Source organism: Rhizophagus irregularis, chromosome 8 (genome assembly GCF_026210795.1).
Source record: "Rhizophagus irregularis chromosome 8, complete sequence".
Lineage (NCBI taxonomy): Eukaryota > Fungi > Glomeromycota > Glomeromycetes > Glomerales > Glomeraceae > Rhizophagus > Rhizophagus irregularis.
Window position 1 is genome coordinate 4,668,796 of NC_089436.1, and position 23,697 is coordinate 4,692,492.

The window sequence follows — 23,697 nt, forward strand, 5'->3', positions numbered from 1 at the left end:
CTAAATTACATTAAATAGATTAATAAATAAGTATATTTATTTAACTTCCATAAATATGTAATGTATTAATAATTAAAAGAGCCAAATCATTTAATTTTCTATTAATTTTTGAAATAATTTAGATCAAAATCATCAAATAAAAAAAAATTAATAAAATCAAAATTAATCAATGTTAATTGCTAAATTACATTAAATAAGTATGTTTATTTAACTTCCATAAATATGTAATGTATTAATAATTGAAGGATTTAAATTTCTGACAATTTTTAGATCTAATAGTAAAAAAGTAAATAAAAAACAAAAAAATTAATGTTTTATTTAATAGCATAATTTTTAAATAATAATTAAAAGATTTAATTTTCTGCATTTTTGAAATAATTTGTATTTAATAGTGAAAAATAAAAACAAAAAATCATTTTTTAAATGTTAAATAACTTAAATTTACAATAAAAAAAATTTTTTTTGGTTAAAATATACCAAATTGCTAAAAGTTAAATTGCATTAACTTGTCATCAAAGTAATTGTAAAAAAATAATACACAGCTTGTTGGATTGTATTGAGATGTATTAAATGGTAGGAGTTTTATACCTTTAGGATTAATAAATAATAAGATATTTACATTGTTTGAAAAGAATTTTTTTGAATTCTTAAATATTTCCAAATGCCAATAACTTTCCATCTATTGATGATAGAAACCACAATTTAACAATTTAACATGTCTTGATGAGACAAAGCTAACAAGTTATAATTTATTTTTTCTATGATTACTGGATTATGATAAATTGATGCAATTTATAATATTTGCATTTATAATGCTGACCAAATTTACAAAAACGGACATTAATGTCCGTTTTTATAATTCCAGCCAAATTATGTCCGTTTTTATAATTCTGGCCAAATTTGCAAACGGACATTTATGTCCGTTTTATAATTCCGGCCAAATTTTGCTGGGCGAAATTATCTTAATTCTGGCCAAATTAATGTGTAACCTTGAAAATTTTTTTGCCTTTTTTATAGTTACAAGGTGGTACAAAATGTACATTAATGAAATCCTTGACCATGAGTTTATAAGTAAATATCCGGTCAAAAGTTATAAAATTGCCTTATTTGTAATTAAATGTTGGTAAGTTGTTTGGACCAATCAGATATCGTGGGCTAATCTGGCCCATGGGCAGTTTATAAGCTAGGATGTAGTGCACGCCCACTTAGCTTAGAAACTATGTCGATCATTTGGCTGGGGTGTTTTTAGTTTAAATAAATAACTGCGGCTGTGGCTGCGGTTATATTAATATTGTATCACATGATTCATGTGACGAATAATTTTATATAAAATAGGAGGCTTTCCCGAAATAAAATTTTTTTTTTTATATTTTTAATAATATTTATATATGTGCTCATATATATACACACATATATATATCTAATATAAATAATATGAATAATGATATGTATTCGTCAGAGAATACATTATCAGTTATACTAAATATAATATCAAGTCTAATTAAGAAGCTTAATAACGTTGCCTTGAGACTTTCATTAAATTAGAATAAACCATATACTTTAATTAATTAACTCATTTTATTCTTTATGAGCTCTGTATAATATTATATATTTTATACATTTTAAATGTTTATTTTACATATTCTTTACAATTATATCTTATACACTTTTAGATTGAAACAATTATATTTTATTATTCTTTTAAATCATTTCATCTCTTTTTTAAAAAAAGTATTTAAAGCTAATCTTTGACGATATTAGACAGGAACTAGAGTAAGAAGCTTAAATTTTTGGATTTCCGATGAATATTTGCTCTTTAGATGGATCTAGACGTGTAAAATTTGGTTGATAATTGATATATTGATGATTGTATGGCTGTAATTTTTCCGGGATTGTCTGTACAAGTCTGAAGTGTGAACTGTTATCTCAATTGATACCATGTGATTATAAACAAAATGAAAGTATTTTATTTTTTTTTATTTTAATTTAATGAATGTTTACTAATTGCTCATTTAATTTTTTTTTCTTTTTAGAGATTCTTTGAAGTACCTTAAGTCTTAACTATACTTATACTTTTTATTAGTGGTGCAAACATTCTGGGTTTATTAGTATAAACAGATTTGAGGTTAAAGGTCATAAGCTATCCCACCAGCTGGCAAAGTGTATGAAATTTCTTTAATTCACAAAGAAAGCCTTGCTAAAGTCATCTTTAGTGTAGGTCTAGTAATACATTGCCTTAATTGAGCGTGGCTACGAAGTTTATGATTCTTAAGTAAGCTCCAACTATATCCCTATAAAAAATATGTATACGGAAAGGATACGTTTTGTATACATTTTATGTACGTTTCTATAGATTCCGTATACAAATTCCGTATATTTAATAAGTAATTCATTTTTGAACATTTTTTTAAAAAACTAATGTATAAGAAATGTATACGGAAAAAATTAATCATGCGGAATGTATACGGAATTTTTAAACTTAATATTTTTAGAAGATAATTTTACAAAAATTCCGTATCATAACACGAGATCACATGATTGTTTATTGTTTTGTTATGATACGTTTTTTGTTTTTTTATATAAACCCTTACTTTGATGAGTTTGATCTTCCGATCTTCCTTTCAGTCTTTCCTTTCCTTTCTCTTTCTCTTGTCTTATTTTTGTTATTTTTTTCTAAATTTTTCTTCTTTCTTCGTCACCCCTTTTAAAAATAATTTTTTTTTTGTACCTCACTTTAAAAAATTTTTTTTTCGTCACTCTCCTTTGAAAAAAAATTTTTTTTCATCACTCCCTTAAAAAAAAATTTTTTCTTTTATTCCCACTCTTCTTTTTTTAAAAAAAAATTTCTTCTTTCTATTTCTATTTCCTCTTTATAAAAAAATTTTTATTTTTCTAGCTTTGACGTCCTCCCTTTAAAAAAAATTTTTTTTTTAACTTTCCTAACTTCGTTATCTCTCTTTTTAAAAAAATATTTTTTTTGGTTTATTCTTTATTCCCCTTTCTTCTTTATTTATATTTAATTTCATAGGCCAGCAGATTTTTTTTGTGAGAATATTCAGTTTCTTTTTTTTTTTTTGTAGATCAGTTTGGGAGTCCTTTTCTTTTTGTAGGATGATTCAGGATTTTTTTTCTTTTTTTAGGTCAGTTCAAATTTTTTTGTTTTTTTGTAAGTTGGGTTCAGATTCTTTTCTTTTTGTAGGTTGTTTCAGTTTTGTTGCTTCAGAGTCTTCTTTTTTTGTAGGTCAGTTTTGGATTTATTTTGTTGTTTTGGTTTCTTTTTCATTAGACGCCTCATAATTCTTTTCTTTTATGTAGGTCAGACATTCTGGAGTTCTCTTTCTTTTTTTGTAGGAATGCTGACCTTTGGTGACTTGGACGATTGCAGATGGGGGGTTTTGTTTCCAATCTTTTTTTTTTGTTCTTTTAGGTTGTTTGACTACAAATGAACCTGATAATTTAGGTTGCAATAGGTGGTTTTAATAAAGAGGGAATTTTCATAATGTATTTGTACTTTGTTTATTTTTATTTTTTATTTAATTTAATAAAGTGAAATTAGATTTATGTAAATACAATTATAGTAAACTGTAATACAAATAGTAAATTCAGTGACCAAATCGTATAAATTTCGTGATAAAATCAGTGATCAAATCATGTAAATTCCATATAAATCCCGTGCAAATTCCGTATCCAAACCATATTTTTGGTGATACGGAATTGTGCATTTTTCCGTATCCTATTATGATACGTTATTTCTAAGGAAAAAAAATCGTATAAAAACTTTATAAAAAACGTATACAATTTTTTTATAGGGTATATATATATCAATTTTATTTCAAATAATATTTTCATTAATGGATTAATAAAAAAAATTGTTGTATTAACATTCTTATTGCCAAGTTGGAGTGAAAGGATCAAAAGGATATAAATTTTTTTTTTTAAAAAAAAATAGTTGTATTATTTAAAATTAAAAAAAATTGATTTCATACAGCCTTCATATAGCCAATATAGGACAGCCGAGACGAAAAAAAATGCCACTAGCGATCGACCTTATAGTCATATGATAGTCACATGCTAGAAGCGTTAAAGTTGCTAGTTATTCATATATCAACAACATATTCAAAATGTATTATTCGTATATCAACAACAGCATTCAAAATATGTTATTCATATAACAACAGCATATTTGAAATATATTAACAACGTATTCAAAATATTCACTATATCATTAGTTTAAGTACATGTTTTAACATACTTTGAAAATATTGTAAAAATATTTTATTCATATTACAAAATTATTTACTACATTATATTAGTTTAAGTTTAAATTTTAACATATATTAAAAATATTATAACATTATTTTATTAATATTACAAACATATTGCGTATATTAAAATATGTAGAACATATATATACCATCTGTTAGTAACATGTAGTGATTATGTCTAACATATTTTGCGAAAACCAGGGGTTTCTGCAAAGAATATACTAGGATGTATTTGTAAAAAAAAAAAAAATTATCATACTTTTTGCATTACTAGACAAAAAAATTGACTGAAAGACCACTCTTCTCTATCCTTTGGTCGGCCAGTTTAGACTTAGCTGAGAATGGGTGGCTTGATGAATGACCCAGGTTCAGTTTGCGGGACCTTTGGCTCATTAATTGGTTGCTACAATACTAACATACGACTCAAAAAGAGAAATTGATCGATCAAAAATCGAAATGATCACGTGCAATAGATTTTAAGCCACCAATGATTTGAATTTTATAAAAAATTGCCCATGTTTACCATATCTCATTTATTCGAATCTATATTTAAAATATATTTCGTATTAATCAATTATTTTATTGATCCAAAGAATTTTTTATGCGGAAATTAGAAAAACATTTTAGTTTTTTTTCCATGATCGATCAAATATTACTAGCTACAGCCAAAAATCAAAGAACACGTTCATGTAAGATTTCCTAAATTTTTTTTTATTCCAGAAAAAGAACTAAAGAACTAAAACAATCCTCGTAAATTCTCGCATTCCAACATAATTAAATAATTATCATGTATTGTATTTTTCTATGATATTAAAAATAACTTTTAAGTTTTCTCTTCACTTTTTAAAATTGGATATTTAGTTGAGATACACTAAATAAATAATGTTGAACGTTTCACCGATATATCAAATTCTATTATTTTTAATGAAATATTAATAATTGGTTCGATTTAACAAACCTTGTCCATTGTCTAGCATGCATACGTATAAGATTTTAATAAACCAATCAAATATAATTTAATATTTTACCAGATACGTCACTTGTCTTTTTCGAAAGTTATATCATTTTTTTTATTCGTTATTTCATTTTTAAATTAATAAAATAGATAGATAAGATAGATAAAAATGAAATAAATAAAACAAATAAAATAAAGTAATTACTGTAAAATGTATTTTACTAGACTTTTTAAAATAAATGATACAATAAATTAAAAAATTTTCATATACAAATTTGAATTTTGTTGATTAGGAACTTTATTTTTGATCTAACAAATTGATTGACCAAATTCACATCATCATCCCCAAAACTCCACACGGATAAATGGTTTTTACTACAGCTCTCACACTCTGCTCTTGATGGCGTAAAAGTCGAAAGATTTTCATGAGTTTGTAACAAAGACGTCGTAATCAATGAACTTCTTTAAACAATAGAATTTTATGATACGAGCGTTCAATTTACATATTATTTATTTAGTGTATCTCTATAAAAATGATGATAAACTATTTAAGAATATTTTTGATGGAATACGAGAAACCCGTTTATAAAGTTTTTTTCGGAAAAAACGATTTAGGAAATCTTAAATAAACGAATCCGAGTCTTTGCATAAACCTTATAATTTTAAACAATATCATCTAAATATAATATTATTTCATTTGATATTGTTACAATAATACAATATCATCACCATTATTACATTTATTAACAATATCAAAACAATAATGAAATGATATTGTTACGAGGCTGTTGAGACGATCTTAACAATCTTGTTTGTAATTTTAAAGTTTCGGAAAGGAATTTTGAACAATAGTTTTTTTAGGACACACAAAATTCGATTTTCGGTTCACGTCACCCGGGATCCGGCCGGGTCAATTTTTTTATTTTATAATATAGACAAGAACAGGGAATAACATAATTGGTTCGTTACAAGTATTACAAATACCAGACTAAACTAATCCTAAACAGGTTATATTCAAACCCCACCAAATGGGGGTCGACTCGCCTGTTGGGTCACTTTCAATTTTCAATAAAAAATACGATAGCCGTTGAGACGATCTTAACAATTTTGTTCGAAATTTTAAAGTTTCGGAAAAAATTTTAAACAATAGTTTTTTTAGATACGATTTTTCGGTTCACATCACCCGGACCTGGCCGGGTCACTTTTTATTCTATAATATATACAAGAACAGGGAATAACAGAATTGGTTACAAGGACTACAAATACCAGAATAAGCTAATCCTAAACAAGTTACTGTATATTCCAACCCCACCAAATGGGGGTCATCTCGTCTGTTGGATCACTTTCAATTTCAATAAAAAATACGATGCTCTTGAGACGATCTTAACAAATTTGTTCGAAATTTTAAAGTTTCGGAAAAGAATTTTGAACAATAGTTTTTTTAGGGCACACAAAATCCGATTTTCGGTTCACGTCACCCGGGATCCGGCCGGGTCAATTTTTTTATTTTATAATATAGACAAGAACAGGGAATAACATAATTGGTCGTTACAATTATTACAAATACCAGACTAAACTTATCCTAAACAAGTTATATTCCAAACCCCACAAAAATGGGGTCGTCTCGCCTTTTGGGTGTTTATAAAAAATTATCACGTGATAAACTAATGATTTTTATATTGTATATTATTCGTGTGTCGTCTCAGAAAAATAAATAAATACGACAGTATAATATAAAATACTAGTATTTGCAATTCTCTAATACCATAATATCACATGCCTTAGAAAAGCTGATTAATGATTATAGCAATTATTGGTGTTTTTTGAAAGATAATGTTTTAGACCATAATTAATTAATAGAAAATAAAAATTAGGGATAATCCTATAATGTTGGACAGAATTATGATCGCAATTTAACAAATGATCTACCAAAAACGAGATTGGTCATATTTAATTAATAATTTGCGTCGACAAACTATGCTATTAATAATTATCCGTTGATTTACTAATGATCAGCCTAACGGCTGGATCATTCTCATCCTAGTGGTCCCTGCTGCCAAGTTATGTATAAGCGTGATCACATAATTTTGTAAATGTGACGATCAGGGGATAATTATGTATGGGCATAAACGATCTACCTAGCCCCAAGTTTAAGATGATAAATTCCATGCGCACAATTGAACCAGCAGAGAAATGAATTCTTTCAAAATGTGGCCACAAAATAAATAATCAAAAATTGATTGCGCTTGTACTGTTGTTACCTAGTCTTATTGTCAGTACTAAAAAAAGAAATTTTAAGTATTGAATCTATTTTTAAAGTTGCCTGCTGAAATTGATCGACGTAGAAATTATGTAACTATTTTAAAATTATTATACAAAGTACTTCGTTGTAGAAATGCTGAAATTAATTCAATATAATTTCTACATTCTACAAGTTTCTACATTTCTACAATTGCCGAAATTATTTAAACTCGTACACAATAAAAATAGTATAAATCAATCAAAAATATAATTGACAATTATTCAAATTTTTCTTATAAAGCTTCCTAAAATTTAACCAAATTTAAGAAAAAAATTTTATGAATTTAATTTTTTGAAAATACTCACATTCTAATTCACAAAATTCACAATGTATTTTTCTACCCTCTTAAAAACAATATTTGTTGTTTCTCTTTGTTTTTTAACATTAAATGTTGAAGCACGCTATAATAATAAACACAAACGCCATCTCATGAGAAGGACTTTATCTTCTATTCATTCATGTGGTCTAGAAAATGAATCTTGTGGTGGGGAATTACGTTGCTGTGTTGGATTTACTTGTTTTCAAGCTCTACATGTGTGCAAACCACGACAATAATTCCGAGTCTTCCACGTAAATTTCCTTGTATCACAAACAATGCACAAAAAATTTATTCATATGTGCAGTAATGACAAACTATGGTTTATATCAATAAGTTTATAATTAAAGCAATTTCGCATAAACTTTTGTCATTTAAATATTTATTTTAGTGATATCACTTACTTAACATACTAGTTTCATAATGATGATCTTATTCTTAAAATATTGAAATCTTCTGGGTGTTTTTTGTGATTTTATGGGAAATAATTTCTAATTAATTCTCGGTTAATTTTATTTTTTATATTATATTTATTTTATATTATATCTACAGAAAATGTCAATTTTCTCGGTTTTTTTGATTGAGAAAAAGATAATTTTTTTTTTCAATTTACTGTATATTTTTATTTGATAACTTTTTTATAAAATAAAATACGTGCTGTTATCCCATCGGTATTATGTATACACCTATGGATTTTTTGTAAATTACTCCATCGGTATAAAAAAAGTATAAAAAAGTATAAATTCCGTCATAAACAATGAGATAAGCCGGTAATTCCATGGATATCTAAACAAATACTCCATATGATTCTCCCCACCCTTCGGGGCCCCCAAGGCATCGATGAATATTTCTGTTATTAATGGAATAACAAACATATATTTTCATAAAGGAAGCTTTATTTTTGGTTGCTTACAAGAAAATTAATTCGCCATTTTATTTTTTATTTTAAAAATTGAATTCGTTGGTTTTGTTTGTTTCTTGAATTGCGACCAGGGTTAATACAATACGCGCTTGGACTCAAATCAGAAATCAGAACAGGCCAGTTAATGTCATAGCGTGGGCCAAAATTGTTTAATTTTTTTCCCTCTAACGATAATGCAGGCTGACATTACGATTGTTCTGGCCTAACAATCACGTGCACTCGAATTGCAGCTTTACGCAAATTTTTAAACCTTACTGTTACTCAATTAATTATAATATTATCACAATCTCCGTACGCATGATTAAAAGAAATATATTAATAAGTTTAAAACTGTCTTAACTGGTTAAGTAATCATCAACCATAACCGGTTCTAGGCTTTATTGATTACAAAATTTATTATTTTTTCATCTAATATCAACAAAGAATCAATAAACAATTTTGGTCCTTAATTAAGGTATTGATGGATTCACACAATATTCACTACTAAACACTCAAATATTTTATTTCTAGTATATTATCATAATACCATCACCAGCAGATATATGAATTTTATCTTCATAAAAAAATATTACCGAGACAAAAGAGTATTGACTATACGCTAGTGATTTTCATTTGTCGCCTTACCAGAATTAGGATAGAATTTTGGGCAGAACTAAAAATGGCATGAAACTCCGCCCGCTAATATTTGCTAATGCTGGTACAGTGTGATGATCAGCCGCGCGGTAAAAATACGAAAAAAAATTCTTTTTGTCCTTAAACCACTTATGAAATAAAACAAATAAAAAATTCAATCTGTTTGAAAAGAATCAAAAGAATCGTATCAACCCTATAAAAAATTTTATCCGTTATTTCTGTAAAAATGAGCCTTTTAATGGATCCATTCACGGAAAATGTAAACAATTCAATAAATTCCGTGATATAAGATTATTAATTCCGGAAATATTCCTATAGCAGTACAGTTAAAAATTTTTGTATTTATTGTCATATCTGGAATTTTCTTAAAAAAAAAAAATTATTTATCCCGAATTATATTCGTTGAATGATCAGAATAGAAACCGGTATTATTTATCTGACCGATGACCTGATGGCTAAAATTTTATTGTGCGAATTATCAAAGTAGAATTTAAAGTTTGATGTAACATATTATAATTATTATAATTCAAAACAAATAATTTCTGTTTTCGTAAATTCCAAAACATTAAAGCTGATCTGTTTGTGTAAATCAGCTGCTACAGGAATGTCATTCATAACAAAAATTTTGTAGTAAATTGTTAGCTGTAAGCAATTAAAGCAATTATTACGGACATGCGGCAACCTTAAATTTGTAAAACCATTTGTAATACGTAGTGTACATAATTATAAAATTACGGCGGGGAATCTTACCTAAACTAGTTAGATTTGGGATAAGTCCAGAATAAAAAATAAAATATGTGACACCAAACATTAAATTCGATTGAATAATCAATGAATTTCTAAATAAATATTCTATTAATTTCTATTTTCTTAGGTTCGTGAATAAATATTAATAATTACATATTTATAAATTATTTATAATAGTCCATGAAATGAAATGTATGACATAATAATTAATTAATAAATTAGACTTTATCATAGTACTCATTGTCGTTGACTTTGTTATGTTTTATTAATAATGAATTTAAAAAATCAGTATCAAGATAATATTCTTTGAGTATATTTTCAATATTTTGAACGCGTTCTTCCAAAGTAACATTTTTGGTCCTTCCACTAACAAATGGAATTGGTTCATATTTAGTTTTAAGTTTATTAATAAGTTTTTTTTGATATCTAATGCATAAACATTTAAACACATATTTTTGAAAAAATCCCCTATTAGAAGAAAAATAAAAAAAGTATTAATTTACAAAATACATTTATTAATTATTATATATTGTATATAATCATTTAACTCACCATGGCGCTAATTTATTTGATCCAAATAAGAATACAAAGAATCCAGTTAAAGAACTAACGAATCCACCAACGTTTGATATAATTGAGCCAACTAAAATTAAAAGAATATATTAAAATATTATTATTTTTTATTTTCTATTAAGAATTATAAATTGATAGTTACGATCATAATAAAATTCCTCTTGATATTGTATAGCCTTTGTTGTTGGTATTAATACAAGCCTTGTTGCATTCGTAGTCTCTAAAGTTGTTATATGATCTGTATGTGTGATAAATACAACGTGCTCATCTTCCTCTCCACCCGCAAGGCCATATGCATAATCATTAATTATACGTTTGCTAATTGTAAATGAATAATATATTACATTAATTTGTTCATTCACAAGAAGTATAGAATTGGGTTTATTAAATAAAAATTCTTCTGATGGAAAATATATATTATCTATTACTAGTCCAGCTAAGTAAGCTTCAGTGATAAAAGGAGTAATCTCTACTATATCTTGATAATTAAAAGCATAACGATAGGTATGATCATCATTCTCACAAGCATCAATATCATTACCGTACTCTTCACATTCTCCATTATTGTAAGTACAGCTTAAAGGAAGTGAACTACAAGTTAACATTATGATTTTAATATTTTTGTCGATGCCTTGTTTAAAGTTATAAAAATTACGGGTATTAATATTGGGTTCGATAATTGAACAATAAAGTTGCAAAAACTGATTATATGTAAAAAAAATAAGAATAATTATGAGTGCAAAAGAACATAATTTTCTTAAAAGAATGAAAGAAAAAAGTTCAGTTGATGGTTTGTTTTCTGCGAATACCATTTTGAATAAAATAAAGATGAAACAGCTGTTAAAATATAATATAAATACTTATTTTATTACACACGGTAAAGTTCTTAATCGACATTACTAATCAATCAATGATTGGTCATAAGATATTAGCTTGATCGAGTTATTTGATCGACCAACAAATTTGGTGCATAAAAAAACTCTCTTTTCTAATTTCTGCATAGAAAAATACTTTGGAACATAATAAAACAATGAAACAATGAAAATACATTAAAATAAATTAGAATACTGCAACCTTTTAAAAATTCGGCCGATCATAGGTCATTTGACCGAAATTGATGACGTTGTCAAGTTACCCTGTTTCAGTATAAAACAGATATAAAGAAGATAATGCAATATAATTAAAGTGCACATTCTGAACATGGTTAATATTACAATATCAAGAATATTAAACTTTTTATTTATTTTTTTAATTTTTTCCGAAATTATTTTTCTTATTGTTTATCCTACATTCTGGCCACGTTTAATATGGTTCACGCTTCCATTTGTTTTTTTAGCTGGTTTATCCGCGGTCTTTCATAAAACAATAATATATGCTATAGCATTTTTGATCGTAAATTTTATTCCAATTACGATAGCGGTTTGCAATATCTTCAAATTTGATTATGTTAATGGTAAATATTTTTAAAATTGCATAAAAAATTAATTCCGATTTTTTACGAAAAAAATTGTTCATATAATTTTGAATTTACATCATTTGAATAATAATAAGAATTTTATTATCTCGCTTCAAACGAAACAAATACCGAAGATATAAATTATTCGAGTAGTAAACGAGACATTAGTGAGGAAAAATATAAAATTGCTAAAGAATTAAACGATAATATATCAAAGTATTATATACCTCAACATATACCTGTGGTGATAATTTTAGGAATATTTCAATTTACTTTTATAATACTTTGTATTTTATTATCGAAGATAAGGTAATTTATAATATCATGAGATATTATAAAATAATTTTCTAATATAATTATACTTTGTTAGATCATGGAGATGGATTAAAAGGTGTAAATTAACTAATAATAATAAAAGTATGGTCTTTTTATAAAGTTTATAGGTTCTTTTTAATTTCATTACTGTATTAATTTATTCTTCTATTAGAAGCCCATATTATTTATCAACTTGAGGAGGCATTATTTCTAATTACAACTTCATTTCTTGGAGTTTGGAAATCAGAGATATACCTCTTATATCATGGGCAGACAGGAGAAGTTTTGGGAACAATTTTTGGAATAATCAGTGATGTATTTGGTATTATTACAATAATTCCAATTTGTATTGTTTTTATAACGATACGAAAACATTCAAAAATTCTATATGGTTTATTTTACTTCGCAAGCCTAATCGAAGTAACAAATATAATTTTATTGTTATGTAAATATTATTTTTACATTATCGCTTCAACCAAAGGTAATTGATAATTTTTTTTTAATCGAATTTTTCAAATGATTTTAAATATTAACCACATTAAAATATTCAATAATAATATTAAGTTCTTATATTGCCTTCCAATAATATTATTGATGTTATGTTTTATAGAGAAATAATTACTATTGGTAAATTGAAAATTGTTTATTATATAAAGAAAATTTATATTCTAACATATATAATTATAATTTATAAATTTCAGGTATTCCAACTATGTTTTTTTTGATAATTTTGAATGTTAACACAATTTTATGTCAGAAATACATTGACGAAAATATTGTTTTACAAAGTAAGTAAAAATATCTTTATTAACGTACGCTTTTTTACACTATACACTAATTTTTTATCTTTTTATTTTAGTTTATGGTTCGGAGAACGAACAGTTTCTGATAAAGAGTACTACACTTTTTTTTTTTAGTTTTTTAAAAAAAATTTTTAAAGAGTTTTTAAAATTTTTAGAAAAAGAACCAGATTTAGACTTAAAGAAATTAAGTATCAATGAATGGAAATTTGTACTTAAATCAGAAATTTCTGTATCAGAGTATATAAGCGTTAAACATGATAAAAATACTTTAAAAACTGTTGAAATTTCTTTTAATGCAGAATCAGATGTCATGATACAAACAAATTATCCTTTACCAAATGTTTTTATAAAAGGTAAAAACTAATTAATGCATTATTATTGTTACTTTTTTAGCGCAGTTATGTGATTATTCTACTAACTATCACTTATAACAATAGATACCTCTTCCGTTACATTATTTCCTTCACTATCAATAGAATATTATTATTATGAAATAACAATTTTATCAAATCATCATATTGATGAAACAATAATTGCTATTGGTTTTGCTCCAAAAAATCATTCAATTTACAGGTATATATTTCTATACAAAAATTCCATTATTAGATCAAGCGATCTTAATATATATTTTTTCTTTTAAAGATTACCTGGTTGTGATACACATTCAGTTGGATTTCATTCAGATGAAGGTAGAACATTTCACAATGAAGGGTATACAGGTTCAAAATATGCTGAAAAATGGGGAGAAATAAATGATGTAATAGGTTGTGGTTATTGCCCAAGTATCGGACAAGTCTTTTTTACAATGAATGGTAAAAATTTGGGTATTGCTTACACCGGATTATTTCATCCTTGGTATCCTACAATTGGTTCTAACGGAGTTTGTAGTTTAAAAGTTAATTTTGGTCAGGAAGAATTTAAATATAAGGAAGCTAATGATTTGAGTATTACTAACATGATTCCTTATAAAGCCGAGAATAATAATGAGATTATTTCTACGGCATAAATTCCGTCCCTTCAGAACTGTGATATATATTTTTTTTTATTGCAGTATACGTTTCAGGATTATGACTGATCATGCATTATTGAATAATTATCGTTCAGCCTAATAGGATCATTCAGATTTTCATAGATCGATATAATATATATGATTATACATATGATAAAGTAGAGTATAAAGAGTGTAAATGAAAATGTTTATAAATATTTTAAATAAAGCTTATAAAGTGGAAATTTATAGATGGAAAGTTAGGTATAAGCTTAATTATGATGTTAATAATTAGTGTAATTAATGCATGATCAAAAGCGTCAGAACGATAACACTTTTATTGGATGTGAGGCTAGGGCCCTTTATTGATTGGACTACGTGACCCATTTTCATCTCGGTATATAGCTACTCCAATAATATATATTTATATCATGGATTTTCGAAACTATTAAATTGTACAAAATTTTTTTGGAATTTTTATTTTCAAAATGGTTGATATCGATTATTGCAGCTTATTTTTACTTCTCGCTGAAGAGATTCTGTCTAACTCAGAATAATCACAAAAACAGGAAACTTCATTAATTCATTGAAATCTGGCGTACACCATGGAAATTGGACTGGTTTCATAATGGTGTAGTTAGCCGAAAAATTCAGCCGAAGGCGCAGTAAATTTTCGGCTAACAACACCCAACCCATGTCGATCTTGAATGATTTGTTTATTTAACTACTATTTACGGCTAGATATTTACGGCTAACTACATTATTATTTTAGTTTATTATTATTTCGATTTTTAGTAATGTTTAAAAGTAAATAATGAAAATATGAGTTTTTCTATCGACGTACCCAAAGTCTGGTACCATAATGTACGTAAATGAGTAAATGACCTACAAGAAAAAACCTAATCCTAATAAAACCAGATGCTACTTATTATTGTATAAATTTACATAAATTAAAACATTCTTTGATTTTCTTATGTTTTGGGATTTTATGCTACTTATGGCGAAAAAAAAAAGAACAAAAAAAAACGATATAATAAACTATATTGAATCTCCAATAAATTTCACCTTATTATTTAAGAACCTTATATTGTTCGTCAAAGTGAACGTTCTTACCGCTAATTGCAAAAATATTAGATCACCCGACTCATTTTGATGAATTTTTTCATACGTATGCATGAATTGAATTTATCAAATTTCTAACTTTATCAAGTATCACGTGACATTGGGAATGCGCAAATTTACATACAGTCATCCTCCCATATAATCACACCCTTCGGGACCAAAAAAAAATGGTGTGACTATAATAATTATATATGATGTGATTAAAGGGAAGGTTTTTTTAATAAGTTTATTAGTAACTTGGGATTAATGTAAATGTGCTTATAAGGGAGTTGTGATTATACAGAGGGTGACTATATGGGAGGACGACTGTATTAGGAAATATTAACTCCGGCTGGAATTATAAATTTTCAAAAAAATTTTTTTTATAGGACCGCAGTCCAAGGACTGATCGGTCCGGTCCTCGGTCCAGTTCCGGACCGCGGACTGATGAAGACCGGACCGTCCGGACCGTTAACATCCCTAAAGTTATTTGGTACCTTCCTCATTTTCTTTAACTTCATCATTTCGAAATGTATTTGTTGCTACCGCTGTCTTATTCCTTGATTCAGGTCTGGGAAAACTTGTAGCTACCAATGAATTTATTATCGATAATAATAAAATTTCATTGGTAGTAATATTATAAATTGTGAGTATTTCTTAAATGTTTTAATGTTTATTACATACCCTATAAAAATTTTTTAGAAAATTGATCACATATCGGAGTTTTTTTACTAAAAAAAATGATCATTTATCAGAATTTTTCCCAAAAAATTTTTTATAGGGATAACTGACATGAAATTAACCGACATCATTTTGCTGACTTCCATATTGCTGATATGAAAATTATCTAACTTCATTTCACTGAAATGCATTTTACCGGCATGACAATTACCTCTACTTGGGGATCTTCTAAAGTGGAATAGTTTTGACCAGCATTACGGCATGATTAAGAAATTACAAATGTGACAATTATTTTTACTATGATCACGAGATAATACTCCGCTTTAGACATCCCCGACTTGTCATTTCACCGAAAATTATTCGTTGGCTGCGCCTTTCACCTTTGCTGCGTCTTAGCGTTCAGTTAATTTCAAATTAATTATTTTTTAGTAAAATTTACTGCTTTAAAAAAATTATAGACTTTATTTTCAAATTGCAATAATAAATTAAATTTATTAATAATTCTGACAACTTTGCTTTTATTCATTAGAAACTATAAATACCAAATATAAATAAATATTTTTCTTTTAATTACATATCTGATATAGTAAAAATAAAATAATGCAAATTTCATGATATCGATGTTGTGCCCGAAATCTCAATATGCCCCAAATTGACAATAATCATCGATGATTACTATATGTGAAAAGTAATGCTAGAAAATTATCATTTGGATCTAAAGGAGGATGCTCAGGATGAACGTATCATATGTTCGAAAGATATACGGTTGAGAACCTCGAGAGATGGTCTTGTGCCACCTACTCCACTATTTCACTACCACAAGAATTAAGGGAGGTAAGAATTATAAATATATAGAGTAAGGGCCCCTATAAAAAATTTTTTAGGAAATTGATCACATCGGAGTTTTTTTGGAATGAAAACTAGAAAAATGATCATTTATTGGAATTTTCCATTTATAGGGCGGCTAGGGAAGTGATTCCAGTGATTTCATTAGGTAAAGGATTATTTTCGAAAAAAAAAAAATTTTAAAAAAAAAATTAGGATAAAGGACGAATTTTTTTCTCGAGCCAATTTGCAATTTTGCCAGTAAAGCGCTACTATAGCCAAATAATAGAAAGTTGAGCTGCTACTTTTTAATTAAAATATTAATTAGAATACTGTATTTTATAATCTACAGTATATACTACAATGATTGTATACTTAAAAATATCATTGCCGAAAAGTCTTTATAGGCTTATTAATAAAGAAGCCTCTGCGAGACTATTTTAATTTTAATATACAGTAACATTTTCAATATTTAACTTTATAGAAAGATAACGTGTTTAAATAATATGTGTTACTTTGTCAGTGACTAATATTAGAAGGGAAGTACATATTAAAATATTAATAATAGCGAAAATATGCAATTCTTCGAATACATCACTGGTTTCGTCCGTTTCGCTTATTACTAGTATGTTCTTCGACGATAATGTTATAAAGAATTTCGAGTAAATGACCGTATCAATTATTATTCTTTTAACAAAATTCTTCTTCACATTAAATGTCAATCATAGTATGATAGTATGTCAATCGTAATATCAATTAAGGTCAATTAATTTTTGGTATAAACCTATATATCGTTCCTTACATTTTAAACAATAAATATTATATCTTCGCCAAAATCCTAGATTATCATATAGGATTATCCATTTCTTAAATTGTAGATCCGGATATACAATGCAAAAGTTAATCCGGATACAATCCGGATAATAAATATCCGGATTCAATCCTAGGATATTATCCGTTTGAGGAAATTTCTAAATAAAATCAAAAACTCTATATATTTTGCGATATAAAAATGGTTAAGTCTTTGAATAGATCTAGTAGTGAAGAATTTCTCATAATTATTTGCTGAGTGGCAGAATCAAATATCTTGTAAAATAATGTTACAGTATATAAATAAAAAAAAACCTTAAAAAAGAAAGAGTATGCTAAGAAATTGTAGATATACATGTGAACACTTATAAAGTATTGTTTTAATTTAACCCAAAATCCTATTAATAAGATTTTCTTAAGTATTAATAACAAAATATGTTAAAGGTTACACAAATTCGATTTTTCGGTTCACGTAACAATTGGAATTTAAAATCGACTCGGGACCCGGGGACCCGGGTTTCGAAATATAGTGGGCACTTGAAAATTTTGGTTGTCGGGATTGTAAGTTATGTAAGTTAGTCGGGTTATTAGGCATATAACACGTGACATATATATATGGCGTGGTATAAAGTATAATAAAGTATAATTGAATATACTATATAATGTAATACATCATTTTGGGTTGGTAAAAGTTCAATTTCCTTATTTCCTTCGAAATATTAGCAAAAACCCAGTCAACAAATTCCGAGTCCAACACAACTTTTTTGGTTTGCGGCGTGAGGGGGTTTGTGAACAAATTCTACTGCATAATTACGTTCAGCTTTATTCCTCTTCCATATTACTTCTCTTGCTTGACAAGTGCTTTTTGACCATATGTGTTTTGACAATCTAAAGAAATAAGACAAATTGGACAGGCATTCAAACGAAATTCCAAATAAAATGTCATTGTTCAATAAAAATCAAATAAAGTAATATTGTTGAAAAAAAAAGTATATTTATTAATTTATGTTATATTGATATTTACATATTATATAGTATTTTTATTTTTATTTTTAAAATTAGACACGACTGGAGTCTTACAAATAAATGAGTAAAACATAAACTACAAGTCTAATAAACCCAATGTCATGAAAGTACCCAACCTCAACTGGAGAACCAGTGAAATCGCCCTGCCTGCTATTTAAGAAAAACACACCAGGCATAGCCTGCGGTCTATAGCGTAACCGAATTAAAACTACCGAAAGGAACCATTAAAGAAAAATTACAACCCTAAAAAAAAAATTAATAAGAAACGTATTTTTCTTTCAGCACTTAAGCTGCCACTTGTAAATACTGTCATAAGTGGAGTGATTCACACTATTCTAAATTGTTTTGAAGAAGTACGTAAGTACACATTAATGTGGAGTTGTAATATGATGTATAATGTGTAGATGCGTAAAAATATAAAAGGAACTAGCCTAAAAAATAAAGACTCATTACAAAGTAAAAATTAAATGTAGATAAAGAAAAACTAAACTAAAATCATTTAGTACTAGGACCAGCGATCGGGGAGTCCGATCACGTGCGTGTCGAGGTCGTTTAACAGTGTGTCCTTTCGAACGTGTTCTAAAGAATCAGAGAGATTGTCCCTCTTAAGAGGACGGGATTCAACCTGTTTAGTTCCGTCCGAGGTGTAATCAGCCGGAGTGTCGGAAAAATGTTGTTGCATGTGTTGGGAATTGGAAAAGGCGTCGGTGCAAATGGTGATGACATAAAATCTTCGTATTCCCGTCATCCTGCATCAACGTTGAGCGGATCAGGGCTGCGAACACATATTTCCGGGGTAAGTTCGGGTGTTCGGGGTCGTATTGTAAATAGTAACTCCAACCGAGACGGGTCGGATCAAATGGATTATATCCTTGAGCTGTTTTGAAGAAGTTGTTAGCTTGTGGAAGTGGTGGAAGAAAAGGAGCAAGCGCCGCTATTTCCGAAGGTGATAAATATTTGGGATGGAAGTAACCACTGGAGGTAATGATTCCACTGGAGGTTGAGTAGGGTGAACTGTTAAAGTGTTTTGTAAATTAGGTAATAACCGATTGTGAATTAAGCTGTTAGTACCAGCTTGTGAATGACAAGGAATTTTGAATGCATAATCATTAGAATCAGATAATTTCTTGTTCGGGTGACGTTTGTACTTTAAATGGTGAATCACTTTATAAATGTGTTGAGTCCCGAGGAAAAGGAAGCGATAACGTCTTCCGGCATCAAGTTTGTCCTTAAGGCTTTCCAGGGGAGTCGAAGAACCAGCCGGTTGCATTGTCGCTTAAAACGGGCTTCTTGTTTACGTCTAGTTCTGGGATTTTTGCTTGGAATAAGTTTAAAATCCGATAAGTGTTTTCTGTATATCGAAGCGGTAGGATATCGCCGCACGAAATCAGTACCATTGGCTGTGAAGCGCGAAGTATATTCAATACCAAGGCGGTTAGAGAATATTTTTTGGAGATATCGATTCTGCCAAAGATCAAATATATGATTAGCATGTGAAGATTTTGAATTAATAAAAATCAGTTCGTCGGGTGGTGTAAATTTGAGGTTGTTATTAATTTGATTGTGAAAAAACACTGATTGATGAGCACCGCAAGCATGTCTATTCTTAGACATAACAAAGGGGCTGGGACCACGACACCGGGTAGCAATCCTAGAAGATTTAGGCGCGTAGAAGTGGTCGCAAAGGATGTAAATACCAAAGTAAAAACGGTAACGTTTATACGAGAAGTTAAAAAAGGTACGTGTAAGTTTATTTCTAAGGGACTCGTTAGAGTCTCGTGACTTGATGAAGTCGATACGTTCCAATAATTTTCGACGTATAAGATTAAAGTATTTTTGTTGAATTTGCCGAGGAAAAACTTTTTGTAAGGAAAAAAAGTGTGTGAGCATTTTACTGATAATCATTAGTGTGAATTAATAAATGAAGGTTATTGGTGTCTGAGAAAAGATCGGCAAGCTCAAAAAAAAAAACTTTTTGAACGCCAAGATTCATAAATCTCAGTACGACAATCGGTCATCACGTGAAATTTATTCATAGAGACAAGGAAAGTATTTTTCGTTGTTGTAATGGGATTTTTTGAAAAATTTGAAGAAGAAGCTATAATATTTTTAGTAGACTTCTTAGAAACGGCGTTTCATCTCTCTTAAGGGTCTAGGGTATAGAGGAGGCCTTTCCGTAGAGGCCACCAAGTAGTCCTCACTCCTCGAAAAAAAAAATTTAAAATGTGAAAAAAAAAATAAAATAAAATTTACTGCGGATTTCTATTTAAAAAAAAACGAAAAGGGGAGAGAGAGTTCATTATATAGTATTATACAATTATACTTTATACTACGCCATCATATATATATCACGTGTTATATGTCTGTGTTAATAACCCGACTAACCCGGGTACCCGACAATCCCGACAATCAAAATTTTCAAGTGTTCACTATATTTCGAATTTTGCTGTAATAGTGGTTTACTTGTTGAAAAGAAGCAAAAAAGGAAGACTTTTGTGGAGATCGATCGATTTACATTTATCGTCTGATTGAGTGAGAAGCAGATTTTGAAGTGGAATCTAGGCCATCAAAACATTAGTCGTGAAAAAGTTTCAGCATAATGCATCGCTTGAAGAAGCTATGCTAGTAAAAATTTTAGTAATTTGGTATTAGAGGATTATAAATACTAGTATTTTATATTTACTGTTATATTTATTTTTCTGAGACGACACACGAATAATAAACAATATAAAAAGCATTAGTTCATCACGTGATAATTTTTTATAAACTTTTTTATTGAAAATTGAAAAAGTGACCCAACAGACGAGACGCCCCCATTTGGTGGGGTTGGAATATAACTTGTTTTGGATTAGTTAAGTCTGGTATTTGTAATACTTGTAACGACCAATTCTGTTATTTCCTGTTCTTGTCTATATTATAAAATAAAAAAGTGACCCGGCCGGGTCCCGGGTGATGTGAACCGAAAAATCGAATTTTGTGTGGCCTAAAAAAAAATTCTTTTCCGAAACTTTAAAAATTCAAACAAGATTGTTAAAGATCGCCTCAACAGCCTCATTCTGATATCATAACAATATCATTTCATTATTTGTCATAATGATGTTGATATTGTATTATTGTAACAATATCAAATGATATCAAAATAATATTATATATTATATTTAGATAATATTGTTTAAAATTATAAGGTTTATAGAAGACTCGGATTTGTTCATTTAAGATTTCCTAAATCGTTTTTTCCGAAAAAAACTTTATAAATGTTTCTCGTATTCCAACATCAATCGTCACACATTGTATTTTTCTACGTCATCAAGATATTCTTAAATAGTTTATCATCATTTTTAGCATTGGATATTGAGATACACCAAATAAATAATATGTATATTGAACGCTTGTACCATTAAAATTTTATTGCTTAAAGAAATTCATTGATTCCGACGTTTTTGTTACAAGTTCATAAAAATTTTTCGACTTCTACGCCATCAAGAGCAGAGTGTGATAGTGGCAGTAAAAACCATTTATCCGTGTGGGGTTTTGGGGATTGGTCAATCGATTTGTTAGATCAGAAATAAAGTTACTATTCGATCAACAAATTATTTTCTAAATATGTTAATCATTATAAATAGTTTCAAATAACTGAATGAAGTATGGGGATCAACCGACGAGTAAAATGTGAAATTTAATAAACCTTGTGCATTATATTCCGAAATTATATCATTGTTATTTTCTTTTTTTAAAATAAAAAAATAAATAAATAAATAAATAAACGATAAATAAATAAGTAAGTAAAATAAATAAATAAGTAAGTAAGTAAATAAATAAAGTATATTTCTAAAAATGTATTTACTAGAATTTTTAAATAATGCAAAAAATTAATAAAAAATCCTGTATATAGTTATTAGTAAAAAGCCCTATAAAGAATTTATTCTGAGTATTTTATTCCATGTTATTTCCGTAAATGTATCATATTCACGGAGTTTTTGATAAAATTTTTTCTAAACCAATAGGCCGATAACCACTGAATGTCTTGGCAGGATACGAACCACTCTTTAGTATTAATGATTATAGCGAAAGCTGTCACGGTATTAAGACAATAAATTAATAAAAATAGAAATGATCAAATAAAGTTCATTAGAATTATTGTGAATTCTAACATTCTGATCAACAAATTGGCAATTATCTACGAAAAATGGGATTGGTCATATTTAAGTTAATTCTTTAAAAAATGTTACACGTCACACCTCAAAACCATCGCATATAGCATATCCCGCCGATTTGCTGCAGATCGGCGGATATGTGTATATTTATAGTTATATCCGTAATTTTAATTACGTAAGTGGTGGATAATGATCTACTGGCCGAGAAAATGAATTCTCTTAAAATGCAGCCCCTAAAAATAATAGCGTTTGTACTATTATCTAATCAGTACTTAAAAAGAAATTTGAAGTAATGTATCAACTTAAAAAACTCATTCGCAATAAAATAGTATAGATCGGTCAAATATAGTAATTGATTCCTATTCAAATTTTCTTATAAAGATTCCTAAATTTTGGACAGTTTTTTTTTTAAAAAATTCAATTTTTTAAAATTCAAGTTTTAATAATTCAATTTTTGAAAAATTATTACATTCCAATACACAATGCATTTTTCTACATTCTTAAAAGTAATTTTCGTTGCTTCTCTTTGTTTTTTAACAATTTTTATTGAAGCACACTATCTTAAAACCGAGAGGGCAACACCTTCGGATTGTTTGCCCACTAACTTTACTTGTGATAATAGTGAAAAATGTTGTAATAATTGCATTAACTTCAAATGCACTTAATTAATTGCTAAGTCTTACAATACAAATTTATTAAATTTATACACACTGTACGATAATGCACTACTAATGCTGTAATTAGTTCAAAATATTGATAGTGTATTTATGGTTTATTTGATGGGATATATTTGGTAATTTTTTTATGGGATCAATTTGATAACTA

The 23,697-nt window shown here is 27.8% G+C and overlaps 5 protein-coding genes across 5 annotated transcripts; 3 read left to right on the top strand and 2 right to left on the bottom strand.

Annotated features, from left to right (window-relative positions):
* Positions 1-3,111: 3,111 nt before the first annotated feature.
* On the top strand, positions 3,112-3,480 carry OCT59_028893 (uncharacterized protein; the record flags this gene model as incomplete). Its single annotated transcript, XM_066147642.1, has 3 exons — positions 3,112-3,241; positions 3,316-3,366; positions 3,428-3,480. 3 exons carry the CDS (start codon positions 3,112-3,114, stop codon positions 3,478-3,480), a joined length of 234 nt encoding a protein of 77 aa, XP_065994330.1.
* A 6,878-nt stretch (positions 3,481-10,358) lies between these two features.
* OCT59_028894 (uncharacterized protein) lies at positions 10,359-11,318 on the bottom strand (the record flags this gene model as incomplete). The annotated part of the gene is made up of 3 exons (XM_066147643.1): positions 10,359-10,608; positions 10,693-10,783; positions 10,856-11,318. The coding sequence occupies 3 exons, from the start codon at positions 11,316-11,318 to the stop codon at positions 10,359-10,361; spliced, it is 804 nt and encodes a 267-aa protein (XP_065994331.1).
* A 127-nt stretch (positions 11,319-11,445) lies between these two features.
* On the top strand, positions 11,446-14,293 carry OCT59_028895 (uncharacterized protein; the record flags this gene model as incomplete). Its single annotated transcript, XM_025308583.2, has 10 exons — positions 11,446-11,503; positions 12,050-12,166; positions 12,265-12,478; positions 12,540-12,586; positions 12,657-12,806; positions 13,049-13,111; positions 13,186-13,272; positions 13,443-13,640; positions 13,725-13,860; positions 13,930-14,293. The coding sequence occupies 10 exons, from the start codon at positions 11,446-11,448 to the stop codon at positions 14,291-14,293; spliced, it is 1,434 nt and encodes a 477-aa protein (XP_025168423.2).
* A 5,095-nt stretch (positions 14,294-19,388) lies between these two features.
* Positions 19,389-19,604, top strand: OCT59_028896 (uncharacterized protein; the record flags this gene model as incomplete). The annotated part of the gene is made up of 1 exon (XM_066147644.1): positions 19,389-19,604. One exon carries the CDS (start codon positions 19,389-19,391, stop codon positions 19,602-19,604), a length of 216 nt encoding a protein of 71 aa, XP_065994332.1.
* Positions 19,605-19,652: 48 nt separating this feature from the next.
* On the bottom strand, positions 19,653-19,988 carry OCT59_028897 (uncharacterized protein; the record flags this gene model as incomplete). Its single annotated transcript, XM_025328038.1, has 1 exon — positions 19,653-19,988. The coding sequence occupies one exon, from the start codon at positions 19,986-19,988 to the stop codon at positions 19,653-19,655; it is 336 nt and encodes a 111-aa protein (XP_025168424.1).
* Positions 19,989-23,697: the final 3,709 nt, after the last annotated feature.